Source organism: Artibeus jamaicensis, unplaced genomic scaffold (genome assembly GCF_021234435.1).
Source record: "Artibeus jamaicensis isolate MK-2021 breed Jamaican fruit bat unplaced genomic scaffold, CSHL_Jam_final contig_64, whole genome shotgun sequence".
Lineage (NCBI taxonomy): Eukaryota > Metazoa > Chordata > Mammalia > Chiroptera > Phyllostomidae > Artibeus > Artibeus jamaicensis.
In genome coordinates, this window is record NW_026521911.1 from 10,363,961 (window position 1) to 10,377,129 (window position 13,169).

A 13,169-nucleotide genomic window follows, 5' to 3' on the forward strand; every position below is an offset into this window, starting at 1 on the left:
ATTTATTATAAATACCTATCCTGACATTTCCTCAAGGAATAATTACCACCTTAATGAGCTTTTCTGTCATTTTGAAAAATGAGGGAAAAAGGCAATAATAAATGGCAAACATGACCCCTTGAAAAGAAGATAGGATCAACCCAGTTTTCTCCCCATGAAGAATAGAATCAAGAAGAAAGGTTCAAATTGCACTGTGAGGTATTCCAGTAATAAGGTTAAGTTTCTTTAATGAGGAGTTACAACCCTGGAATTGCCTATAGGGAGAGAGAGAGAGAATGCCTTTCCTGAAGTTTGTAAAGAAAGGAAGTCTTGGGTAACAGCAGTGCCCAAAGGCCCTTTCAGAAATGGAGCTCTTTTCCTCAAAATCAAAAAGGATTCTTTGTTTTGTCTTAAGGATCTATACTTGCATCAGAGCAGCCAAAGTCTGCTCTTAATCAAAAAGAAGGAAAACTAATATATCAGTGCTTACTGTTTACTAAGCACCGTACCTTCCATTTATCTTATCTAATTTCCACTGTCCTCACAGGTATTGTAAGTCTGTAGGTGAGGGAACTGATCCTCAGGAGGTTGTACTTTGCATAAAGTTCACTAATCCACTGCAGTACTAGGACTCCAGGCACCTCGCCCAGTGTTCTGCCCTCTGTATACCTCCCTGCATCCGCCCTTACGGGTCAGAATCACAGCCCTCTAAGGATTCCATCAGGAAGCAGAATGAGACATCTCCAAAAATTCTGCTTCAACTCAGTGGGAAAGTAAAATTTTGACTCATGCGTTTCAGGAAGTCAACTAAGGGATAGTGTTCATGCTCTGCGCTTGTAGCTAAAGGAATCACAGGAAGTCTCACCAAAACTCAAGTGTTTCTGCTGATGGAAGACGAATGGCTTTTTAATAAAGACCAATGAAATCTATCAGCCTGGCAAGGATGCAGGTTACTTTGCAGGTGGAATCATTTGGGTCATGGGATTTATTAGCAAATGTTGCTTATAGTTATGTCTGATTTTCAAAGACCTGCATTTTGTTACTTTCTACATGAAGCAATTTGGCCTCCTTTCTGTTAAAATCATTTTCAGATCATGTTTTTATTTTTTTCCCAAGAGAATCAAACCAAGTAAGTAGTTGGTATGTTGGTATTTTTTTTCCAAAATAGATCTCGGGGCGTGCTTTATGTCGGTCATTTATCCACCCATCTCTGATGGGGGCTGTGCAACCTCATGTTGGTATATTTATGGGATCTTCAACTGAAGATTCTGCTGTACTAAAAAGGGCCGTCATGAGAGCCTGAAGAACACCAAGTATTCACCAAACTGAGCCTGACCTATTTTTGGCAAGTGACAAATACACAATTTTCATGATTTCATGTAACTTCTATTAAAACACCACCTTTAAAAATTTTTTTTTAACTTAAGTTTGTGATTTCAATAGGACATCGACAAATGGACCGACAAAGGGATTCTAGCCTAGGGCATAAGGGCAAGTAGCCTTCTGGCCTAAGGACATGTAGCCAACCTCCTTCCTGGAGGCTAGGAGTGCACTTTTGGCAGCCTTTTTTTTTTAACCATTATCTGTATAGGTCAACACATTTAATTGAATGTGTTATGAGGAGCAGAGCACTGCAACATAGAATTTTAAGTTAATAGGTCATCAGATTCGATGCCTGATCACTTCTGGGATCCTCTCTGCATCACCTTTGCTGAGTTCTCATCTAACATCTGCTTGACAGGGACCGGTGCTGAAGCAGCACCATCACGGTGAACCCTCCGGCCTCTATTTAACAGGCCTCATCACACCCTTTGAACCACAGAGTCTTGCTCTAATACACTAATTGCCTTTCTCTTCCCCAAGCTTTATCTCCCCAAATCCATCAGATATTCAGATGTCTTCATTTTAAATCCCTTAACCATCTTTTTTTTATGCTTCAATTTGTTTTTAATGTCAAAGTATAGCTTCCAACATTCCAAGGTTACGGACTTAGGAAAGGAGATGAAGTGTCATTTCCCTGGTCTAACATTACAGTATTAATAGTTGTCTGAAGAGATGACAAGTTCTTAACTCAGTATCCTTTCCACCCAAGGTGAAGACCGTAAAGGGAAGCAGTGTTCCTTGTGAACACAGGTAGGCTCACGTGACAACTGAAATATGAAAACACATCCCTTTCTTATCCCCAAATTAGTGAACTGCTTATGTCTGAAAGATGGGATATGTATGTTTTTTTTTCCACTACTTTTGATGTTCTGGTTAAAGTTTTAAAAGTATTATTGTACTTGCATTAAACACATCTGTCTGGACCATGAATGAGGAAAGTAACCAGTTGCCATTTAAAAAAAAAATTCTAGCCCTGGCTGGTGTACCTCAGTGGATTGAGCACAGGCCTGTGAAGCAAAGGGCCGATGGTTTGATTCCCAGTCAGGGCACATGCCTGGGTTGCAGGCCAGATCCCCATTAGGGCACACAAGAGAGGCAACCACACATTGATGTTTCTCTCCCACTCTTTCTCCTTCCCTTCCCCCTCTCTAAAAATAAATAAATAAAATATTTTTTTAAAATTCTAGATGAAAGAAAGGGCAAACCCTATAGAAACTCTTCCAGAGACTGGTGTGGCTTGGTTTATTTTTTTTTATGTTTTCATTTTAGAAGACCAACTCAAAATCACTTACAACTGATACTTCTGCAGAATGATTTATTATCTGAAAGCTGATGCTAAATCTGGAAGAATTATGGGATAACTAAAAGGGTAAATGAGGGAAATCACTGATCTAACAAGGAAGTCACCAGTGTCCTCCAGGGGCATGAACTCATGAACAGAAGGGTCCAGTTTTCTATTAAATTCTCCCTCTACCCTCCAAGAAGTATAAATTGCTTAATATAAATAATCCTAATCCAAATATCTTATTATTTCCAGTGGCTTTTACCAAACCCTAAGGCAGGAACTGACACATGGTTAAATCAATCCCTTTGACTTCCACTTCTCATTTTCTTGCTACTTTACTCAGGAATGAGACAGAATTTGAAATGATTAAAAGGGAAAAAGAAAGGCCAGGAAAAGCTAATAGGCTAATTTAAGTAGTCCACAGAAAGGGAATAGGCCCTGTATAATCAAAATTAAATGTTAACATAATTCAATTTGTCAAAAAGGGCATATCAAGGAATAAAAAGCCTTGCACAGGTAAAGGAGAAAGCACAAAATCCTTTGAGGATACAATCTACACAAAAGCCATGATAAATCATTAGTATCAGCAAGCTATATGATTTCACAGATTTTCCCAAACCTGGTTCATGACATGAATATGATACATTGTCATATATGTAGTAACTATAATAAAAGAAGAAAGATCACACCAAAAATGCAAGTAGACATGGAGTCTGACAGTCTGACTCAGGTTAAGCCAAACTGAATTGTGAGAAAGCAACTTCCTTTTTCATTCACCATTAAATGAGAATTCGTTTTAATTTAAGAAGACTCATCTTAGCAAATACTGCCATGACAAGAACTAGTAGCCAAACAAGTAAGTTTAGGTCCTGGCCTGGGTTTTTTTGAGAAATTTCTATTTAACCATTCCTCATGGCACTAATTTATTTATTCGACTATACTTATTAAGTCGAACTACAATAAGCCGACTACAATATTGTCAGGGATTATTTTCCAACTTGAGCTACATCAGTGACCAAGTGTCCATAAAGCCTAATCTGGAATTCACACAACTAAGGGGGGTGGGGGAAGGCCTCCGTTCTCATGAATCCTGCTGATGGGCCGTGGTGGAGTGACTAAGTTACAGAAAGGCTGGACGGGGTACCAGGGCAAAGCGTTCTAATCCCCTTGTAAGTGTGGCTAGCGATAGATAGAGGAGGGCGAGCCTTAGGGAATAAGGACTTCAGAATGCAAGAATGACTCTAAAAGCTCTTATTTTACATAAATTTGTCCAACCTAACAGAAGTCCTATTCTCAAGTTCACAAAGCAACTTGATTTTCAACACACATGCTGCTGTGAGACAAAGTTAGGTCATGATGTACGAGGGTAATTGGATTTTTGCCGTAATTAAAAGATAATCTAAACAGGCACATTTCCTCACAGGTTAAAAAGAGAAGTTCTTCTGCCCAACTTGGTCAACTTGTTTTCTGAATACCTGTAGTTGCTGGCTTAGTGGAGAAGATAAGGGAAAAAAGGCAACAGTTGTAAATTCTTTTGGTTAGTGTTTGTTTATTAAAATGATTTTTTCTTCCTGTAGAGAGAGATTCTAAAATAAAAAACAATTCCAACTTCTGGGCTCTCTCTTACTCATATGATCAGAACACAGTGGGGGCAGCCAAAAGCATCAGTCCCTTAGAGAATAATGTATAGTCCCCACGTGCCAGGATGGGTCACTCTGAAACCTGCTAGAGAATGCTAGAAATGCTTTATCAATATCTTGTCTCTACAGGACTCACTGCTTTAAAATTAGCTTTCAAACATCCACATGTCAGGACTGAGATTGCCTCCATCTACAGAAACAGCGGGATTACATCCTTATTCCATTACTCATCCCTCACTTATGCTAAGCAGCAAGCTATATAAACATCTGAGAGCATTGACAGCATACAGGTTTATTTTTCCAATTTGCATTTATATCAGTAAACAAATTGGACGGTATCAAATTATGGCACTGAAGAAATAACACATATTCAGCAGCATGTCTTCCATTTTTGAGTCCTGGTTTAAAATTGGCTAAGTAAAGGCATATACACCTCCATCTGCACTGGAGATGTGCAGCAACATGCATATAAGGAAAGGAGGCAGTTGGAAGAGGGAGGGAGGGGAGAGGAAAAGAAGGGAGAGGCCAGGAAAGAAAGAGGAAAAGAAAAAAGAAACAGGAAAGAATGCATGTCCAAATGTAACACTACTACACAGAAGAGCTGACAAATGACGATTGAACCGCCTCCACAAGCAGATATTTTCTAAGGTTATCATTGAAGATACAAAAATGGTTTGTGAGCGTTTGCATCTGTTGCTATTTTCGCTTATACTAAAAACCTACAAAATCCCAGGCCTTGGTCTGTCCAAGATCGATAGTGCGGAGAGCAGACGCGCCTGGGCCCAGGGCTGTGCTCTGCCCGGAACTCTCCACTGCAGTCCAGTCGTCCACAGTATTTTGGTCAGATCCGGTCTTTTTTCTCATCCTCACTTGTAATGTCTTAGAGCTAATCTTTTATATTAGAATATTATCTACCATTTTTTTTCACTTAAAGGACAGGAAGGATGAAAAAATGGTTAAGATTTAGAGGGGAACGTAAAAGAACATACTCTCTTCTCCAAAAAATCCACCCTAGAAAAGGTGTAATGAGACTTTGAGAAAGAGTGCTGATTCATGGACTTCCCTTATTTTTTTTATTTCTATGAAATACATTTAAGGACATAAATGTACTAAAACAATTGGTCTGTGAAACAGCAGAATCATTAGCACCAAAAGGAGTTGTGGAGCTTGTATATATTATTAAAACAATAATGGTTAACTGTTGGTCATGGGTAAAGGTTTCATTTCATTTTTTACATCCCAAAGTTCTTGAAAGTGCCTGTGGACAAGAGAAATAACACTTTTCAACATCTCCATGGGGTTATTCAACACACACCACGGAGACAGTACTTGGCCTCCCCAATTTTGGTTATCTGGTGGACAAGAAAACCAAGGCCCCCAGAAGCCCTAAAAAGAACACCCCCCACATGCACCCACTGATGGGCAGGAGGGGTTTCTCCAAACTGTGTTCAGGAATGCGCTTTTGCTTGCTTTTTAAAAAAACAAAAGCAACATGCTCTGCAGGTCATGGAGTGCCCAGCGCAATCTTTTCCTCGCTCTGCCTCCAGACTGCGTAAGGATGAAACCATCGTATGTTCTGCTAATGCCGGCCTGTGGCCCAGGCCCTTGGCCTGGCATGCTTTGTAAACTCAGGAGTCAGAAGGTCCGAGAGCAGGAGCCACCGTCCCCACCAGGTCTCCCCAGCAATTTGTGGCCCATTGGGGCAGCTGCTGATTCCTTTTGCTTCTCTGTGCCTCAGCCTTTAGTTGAAGTTACAACAAGTCAAATAACTGATGCTTTTCCCTTCTCCAGGTAAGGGGGACGATACATTGTTCACAAGGGTGTTCTGCCTGGCTTCACTGATGAGGCGGCACGCTAAGTCAAGGAAGAGTTTCTCCACATTATCAGATTCCTTGGCGGAGGTCTCCAGATAATACATGTCCTGGGCTTCTGAGAATTCTTCAGCTCTCTGCTGGGAGACCTCTCTCCTTTCAGCCAAATCAATCTTGTTGCCTAAACAGGGGTAAAATCACAGAAGGAATCATCATTTGGCTTTCAGTAGGCTTGCAAACATCAAAATCCAATTCCATATCTGAAGTCAAACCAGACAGTGGGCAAGTAAATGGAGCAAATGGGAGTGTAATTACTGGAATGTTTATCTTTAAATACCAGTGCCATCTGTAATGGCAAAGAACTGGAAACAGCCCAAATGTCCATCAGTCGGTCCCTGGCTACATACACTATCATACACTGATTGTTATTTGGAGTTATCTGCCACTGCAAAAAGCAATAAAAAAAATCTCTAGATGCTGCCCGGAAGTGAGACACTAGGATGTATTGGTAAGTAAATGAAGCAAAGTAGAAGAAAGTTACATAATTCACAACAGTCTAAGAACAAGGATAAAAGTATATACACAGTTTATGTGCTTATTTTTTAATGAGAGAATAAACCCAAATCCTAAAGATAATGGTTACCCATTAAATGAGGTTAAGGGATAGGGAGGAATAGAAATTAGACCTCTCTAAATATACCTTACTTTATCAATTTGACTGCAGAATCTAAATGTTGTACATAATTATATAATTATAATTATACAGCTAATATGAAATTAAAGTTTAAAAGCAATCCCTAAAATTGAAAGCACATTAAACAAATGGACCTGTTCATCACGAAGTGGCATAACCACACGGAGTAACGATTCCACGTGAGGTGAGGAGTCGGAAACTTAGTTATGCATCGAGAATGAAAAGAGTTGAAGGGAAAAAATCTTGAATTGTTGCAGTAATCATCTGGTCAGTGGTAGATCTGGCATTGTTATTCTGAGGCTGCTATGAACATTTTTGGGGGGATAAAGCAAATGAGTCTGTAGGTGTCACTGGGACAGGGATGTTTGGCATGTGGAAAAGGAACTACAGATACAAGATCAATGATGTTAAGCCCCGGCTGGTGTTGCTCAGGGGAGTGAGCAGTGGCCTGCAAAGTGAACAAGTCACCAGTTAAGGGCATGTGAGAGGCAACCGCACACCGATGCTTCTCTCCCTCTCGCTATCCCTCCCTTCCCTGCTCTCTGAAAATAAATAAATAAAATCTTTAAAAATTTTTTAATGAGGTTAAATAAAAGTTCTAAATGTCTAAATTATAAGTGGAAGTATCGGCATGAATAATTCATGGTGTGTTTTATCTTGAAAAAAATTTCTACCTCCATTTTCTGTGAAATCCGGCAAAGGTGATATGTCAACAATGTTACTTGGCAACATTTTCTATGATAAATCCCACCTGGCCTGGGAATTCTGCAAGGCTGTCTACCCAGATTCCCAAATCATATCTTGCCAGAATATACAGTAATATTCCTTCTTGGGAGAAAACATTTTAAATATCATATATTATTAACATTTTCCTATCACCACTAGAGAGATTTTTAATGATCTGGTATTTCACTGCAGTTCCATTCTCAGTGGGTGTATTTGTCACCACAGAAAATCACGGGCTGTATTCTGCTTTTCCCCCACACCAAGCAGGTTCTACCTTCCTACAAAACGACACAAACTACAGAATTTCCCTTAGTAGATTCTTTCTGAAAATGAGAATTTCTCAAGTCAGTATAAATGTAAGAAAGGAAAACTTAGCCTAAGTCCATTTTTTAAGACAAAAAAACAATTGCTTCACTGATGAATTCCTTATAAATTTGAGATATATTTTACTCCTAGACCAACCACCAGTTTCATGGTCTCGTAACCAGACTTAGAAGAACGTCTGGCCGCCACGTGACGTCGTGGCGGTCGGCCTTCTTGCCTAGCACCTCCATGGAGAGAAACAGCAATCGGCAATGTCTCCTACTTTACTCTTCTAAACCATCACCATGGGATAGGACCTATTTCACTTCCTCTTCGATTGCAGAATTGAATGTCAACTGCTTGAATGATACAGCTGTAGACTACATTCTTGGAAGGTGCCAAGGCACAGGCTTTATGTGATTAAAAAACTCTCTGATGCCCCCAAATCGACTTCTCTCCTCATTAGCCGTTACTTACCAACTAGCACAGTGATGACCTTGTTGCTGGCATATTGTTCTATTTCCCGCAGCCACTCAGGAAGGCAGCGGAAGGATTCCTCACAGGTGATGTCATAGGTGAGGATCAAGGCATTGGCGCTTCGGTAATAGCTCTGGGTGATGGACCGAAATCTCTCTTGACCTGCCGTGTCCCAGATCTGAAGCTGTAAGGCAGACAAGAAGGGTCAGGTTGGGGAAGCAGCAAAGAAAGAAGGCAGTGCTTTAGTTCAGAAGTGGAAACACCTTCACGCAAATAATTTCAGAGTTATTTTCTGCCCTAATGAAAAAGCACTTGTAGTTTTTTTTTAAATCTGTTGTGTGTGTCTAATTAGGGACAGGCATTGCTTTGGGGTTTTTGTTGTTGTTAGATTATTTAAGAGTTTCCCCTTTACTCTCTTTTTTCCTTTCCTTTTATCGAATTTATTGGGGTGACACTGGTTCACTTGTAAAAATTCTCTTAATCCTGACAATAACTATGAGGCGGGTACTTTTACTGTATCCAATTCTCACATGAGGCACAGAGACATTAATTAAGCTGCTCGACATCTCACAGCGAGCATGGCCTAACGCCAGGTCAGCCAGGCGATATGGTCCCAGAGTCTGTCTGCTCTCGTCACCACAATGCCAGTTTATGAAAGTCAGGACACAGGGCGAGCTGTCATTCTGTGACTGCTGGCATTTCAGTCAGCAATGGGAGGGGGGAGAATCCAACCTCACCACCTTTACCAGTTCAGAAAATTCAAATGAACACACTGAGGTGCTATCTTTGTTCATGAAAACAGGAACAATGCCATGGCAGACAAAGGTAGTGACTTTCTCCCACCACTTTTGCTCTGTGACCTTGAGCGAGTCACTTAGTCTCTTTAGGCTTCCATGGTTTCTTTATAAGAAAAGTTAATAAACATGTAAGCCTGCTGAAAGTTCCCATTTTCTGAAGTCATCTACCAGTTCCATGACCTGATAACTGATGGTCCTAATTACAAAGAAAAAGGCAAAACACTTTGACTTCTCCCCGAATTTCCCCTCCCAGAGTAGAAGAGGCTGGGCGAGAACCGTTCTCCAGAGAGACTGCTGAGTGCAGAACAAATCTGAAGGCCTTGAGAAATAACAACAATAATAATCTTCGCTTCTAACTGCACAAATTTCACACATCACAAAATGCATTCACCCCCTTCAGCAGAACATCGTTTCCTCGGAGACGGCCCCCTCAGATTGGGCCGGTCCCCCCCCACCCCCCATATCCTCTCCTGCAGCCCACCCTGTAATTCTCCCTCACAGCACCTGACACATCTGAGTCATTTATTTAGTTGTAATCATCTATTTAATGACCGTCTCCCTCACTCAACTGAAAGCTTCACGAAGGGAAAGTCAGGGTCCATTTTACTCATAGTTTCCCCTGCACCAAATAGGGTGCCTGGCACATAGTAGGCTGTCCAGGTATTACTGACAATCCGACTAACCCCTACAGCAATCCAGTAGGTTAGGCAAGTTTAGGCCTGCCTCTCGTTAGCAGGAAACCCCACCACCCAGTGGTTCCTCACAAAGCTGGGACCCAGACCCCAGGCCTTCTCATTTGCTAGTCCTCATAGGCACTCATTTCAGGCTGATTTAAATGGGCATCGGCATCCAGACAGCATGAGTCAGCTGGAGTCACCCTCTGCTCACACCAGTTTAGCCGAGGAAACTGATGAGTGGCGGGTTAGGTTGTCCCTGCCACCAATGAACAGCACGAACACTCTCCTTCAGTTTGGAGTTGCAGGTGCTCTTCAACTGCGCCTGGGAGAGTCTGTGGATGCTGCAGGCGACCACGCAGGTGCCCAGACAAAAGTTACTTCTCTGCTCTGCCCCCAATGTAGGGGTATGGTTCCCCTCTGCCAGGACCTTAGCCCAACAGACTGTTGTTGTTTTTTAAACAGACTATTGTTTTAATGCCACACTGAGCCTCTAAAAGCACTTGTGATGGGATTTAATACTGTCAATCATTAGAAATCAGTATGTTTTCTGGGCACAGAAAACGGGCACATCTTGAAAACAGGTTTGAGAATTAAAGCCATTGAAATACTTTCTTTAAAAGGTGACTGTATTGCCCTGCCAAGATGCTTTCTCATAGGAGGCTACCCGCGTCCAGCCTTATCGTCGAGTCTCAAGGATATATATCCATATTCCACTGCCTTCATCACTCAGCTCAGCCTCCCCTTTCTCTGCGATTCGTTTGCTCCTTTTCAGCATTTATAGCTCATTAATCGATGCAGAGCACTGTACTAAGCACAGGGATGTACAACACAATCCATGACCTCAAAGAGTTCAGTCTACAGGGAGGATAGACACTATATTAACTAACCATAATATAAAATGAGATGCCCTTTTACGAGGCACCAGCAGGAGAAAACGTCTCCCAATGTCAGTCTCCTGCCAGTCAGTTCTGTCCTCATTACCACAGCCATGGCTTTCTGGCTACTGCCACCCCCAGCATGGGGCTACACTGCTCATCTCCTCTCTCTCTTCCCACCAGTCCTCACACCTCTGCTGTCTCATGGTCATGATAACCTATTGCAATCATTGGTTCACTGGAGCACCTCCTTGCTAGACTGAGCTCTTTAAGGGCGAGGACTGTTTCTTAACTTTGTACTCCCCTGCCTTCCTAACAAGGTCCATGGTGCACGGTGGACCCGTTTGAATAAGGGCCAACTGAGTAACAAAGGCTGTGGAATCACAGAGGAGGGATTAGTTCTGCATAATGATCAGTGGGGTCCTGAAGAAGTTCTCACAGATAAAATGTGTGAGACAGATGGTAGTGAGTTACTAGGGAGTAAAGGTGTTTTATCTGACACAGGCTTGGAACAAAACATCTACCGTAACAGGATGGAGGAGTAAATGGATGGACAGATGGTCAAATGAGCAAATACATGTTCGCATTTTCCTATCTGTACAAAATATACCTGATTAGAGAGAAATCCAAAAAACCTTTTATTGCTATAGTGAAACACCTCAAGTGTTGGGAACCGCCATACCTAGTTTCAGGAGCTGTAACCCCCCCTCCATGGCTAAGGCTGAGTGAGCGACCTTTGCACCTTAAGCCACTAAGGAGACAAAGCTTATCTCCCTGGCAGGAGCGCTGCTTCTGCTCCTTTTTCCATAACTGGCCTCCAGTGCATGATCAGTTAGCCAATGACAAGTAAGATTCCTCAAGGGAGGATTTACCTAAGACAGGTATGATCACGTGGAGGCCCCAGGGAAGGACTTGGGGGGCTATGAAGAAAGAGAATGATGGACCCTTGCCCCCAGGCTTTGATGAAGCCTGACTCCCCGGAGTCCTCGAGAAGTCTCTGAGAATTCCTTGGCTATCTGCCTCTTCTGCCTGACTTAAGCCTAAAACAATGACAGGGTGGTGCAGCCCTGTGCTGGGAATGGCAGGCTCCCCGGGTGATGAGGCCTGAGAAAGGATGTGTAAAATCCTGTGAAGCCTGCTTTGCTAACAATGCCCTTAGTTAAATGATAAAGGCCCTGGCAGAAAATAAGTTTGTTTTCCCAAAGTTTTGTAGCCTTTTAGCTGATAGACCCTGACTTAGAAGAAGCCCTAATAGTTCTTTGTATGCTATCTACTGTTTACTGCCTGACAATGATTAATAAGTTGTACCTGAGCTCCTGCGCAAAAAAAAAAATGATAAAAGCCTGTCTAGGCAAGGGTCGGGGCGCTCCCCCCTTGAGGGAGTAGCCATGCCGTCCCTCTTCCTCCACAGGACTTCGTAGCCCATGTGAATTAGTCTTGATTTCCCATCCATAATGCCGCGGGCACTGTAGGCCAGTGCACACGTCACTCAAGTTTAAAGGTTTTAGACCAGCTTACAATTTTACTTATTACTCATTTATTTATGATAGACTTAAAATATCAATGGAAAGAAGAAAATTCTATGTACGTTTTAATTATATTTTCTACTCCAGCATAGCACGTTAAGAAAAGGGCCTCTTCCTCAGCTTTACCTTTACTGTTTAGCAATAAGCCTTAATAGCTATAAGAATCTTTCTAATTTTGATTCCCTGTCCTCAATCCTGGGAGCCCTCTTAGAAATAACTGAGGCTTGTTGGGGAGGGGCTCGGATAAGAAGCCAGGAGGGACCTGGGTTCTGGTCCTGCCTGCCATGCACCTGGCAGGTGGTCTCTATTCTATGGTCTGTATGGGGCTCGGAACAAACCTGCAAACTGCTAGCAAAACAGACACTTAATCATCAGAAAGAGGTGCCAGTAAATGTTCAGGAACAAGGGCAACAATAACACAGCAAGTGTTTCCTTAGCAAAGCCTGCGCATCTCTGCCTCTTCTACTGAAAGATTGAAGAAGGTGTGCCTCATGTGTCCAGTTTTAATGAGGCCCTTGGATTAATGTGGTGGAAAAGGGCCACTTTGTACCTTGATTCTACATATATGGCTAGAGAGGATCACAGGCAAATGGGTTAGGACTTCATCCAGGAGATTAGCCAACCCTCACTTTTTATGGATGAAGGTCCAGAGGCCTGAACAGGAGACGGTGACAGGAACCGCGCTGTGAACACAAAGATGAGTGAGACACAACCTTGCTCTTGGGCAGCCTGTGGTCTCATGACGGAGTCAGATGTTAGAAAAAGATGGATTTCTGCTGAGCACTTAAAAATGAGGTCATGGTTTGCAGGAAGAGGAATAAATCTAGTAACTAAACCTGGGGATTCAGAAAAGTAAGCCTGCGCTTTAACAGCATGGACCCTTTCTTACTCAGCCCTGCTCACTCCCAGGGCCTGGCACACGGCAGGCAGTGACACCTCGGTGAGAGGAATTAACTTGCACAGATACATGTACATAAAGGGGAAACCCAGACACTT

At 42.3% G+C, this 13,169-nt stretch overlaps 1 protein-coding gene across 2 annotated transcripts in view; it reads right to left on the minus strand.

Moving 5' to 3' along the window:
- Nucleotides 1-4,563: 4,563 nt before the first annotated feature.
- The window catches only part of RAB30 (RAB30, member RAS oncogene family), a 75,276-nt gene continuing 66,670 nt past the window's right edge, over nucleotides 4,564-13,169 (minus strand). For both annotated transcript variants that reach the window (XM_053670753.1, XM_053670754.1), the window contains 2 exons: nucleotides 8,299-8,482; nucleotides 4,564-6,279 (listed from right to left, as the gene is read on the minus strand). In XM_053670753.1, the coding sequence (XP_053526728.1) occupies nucleotides 6,029-6,279; nucleotides 8,299-8,482 (435 nt within the window). In that variant the 3' untranslated portion in view covers nucleotides 4,564-6,028. The remainder of the gene's footprint in view (nucleotides 6,280-8,298; nucleotides 8,483-13,169) is intronic.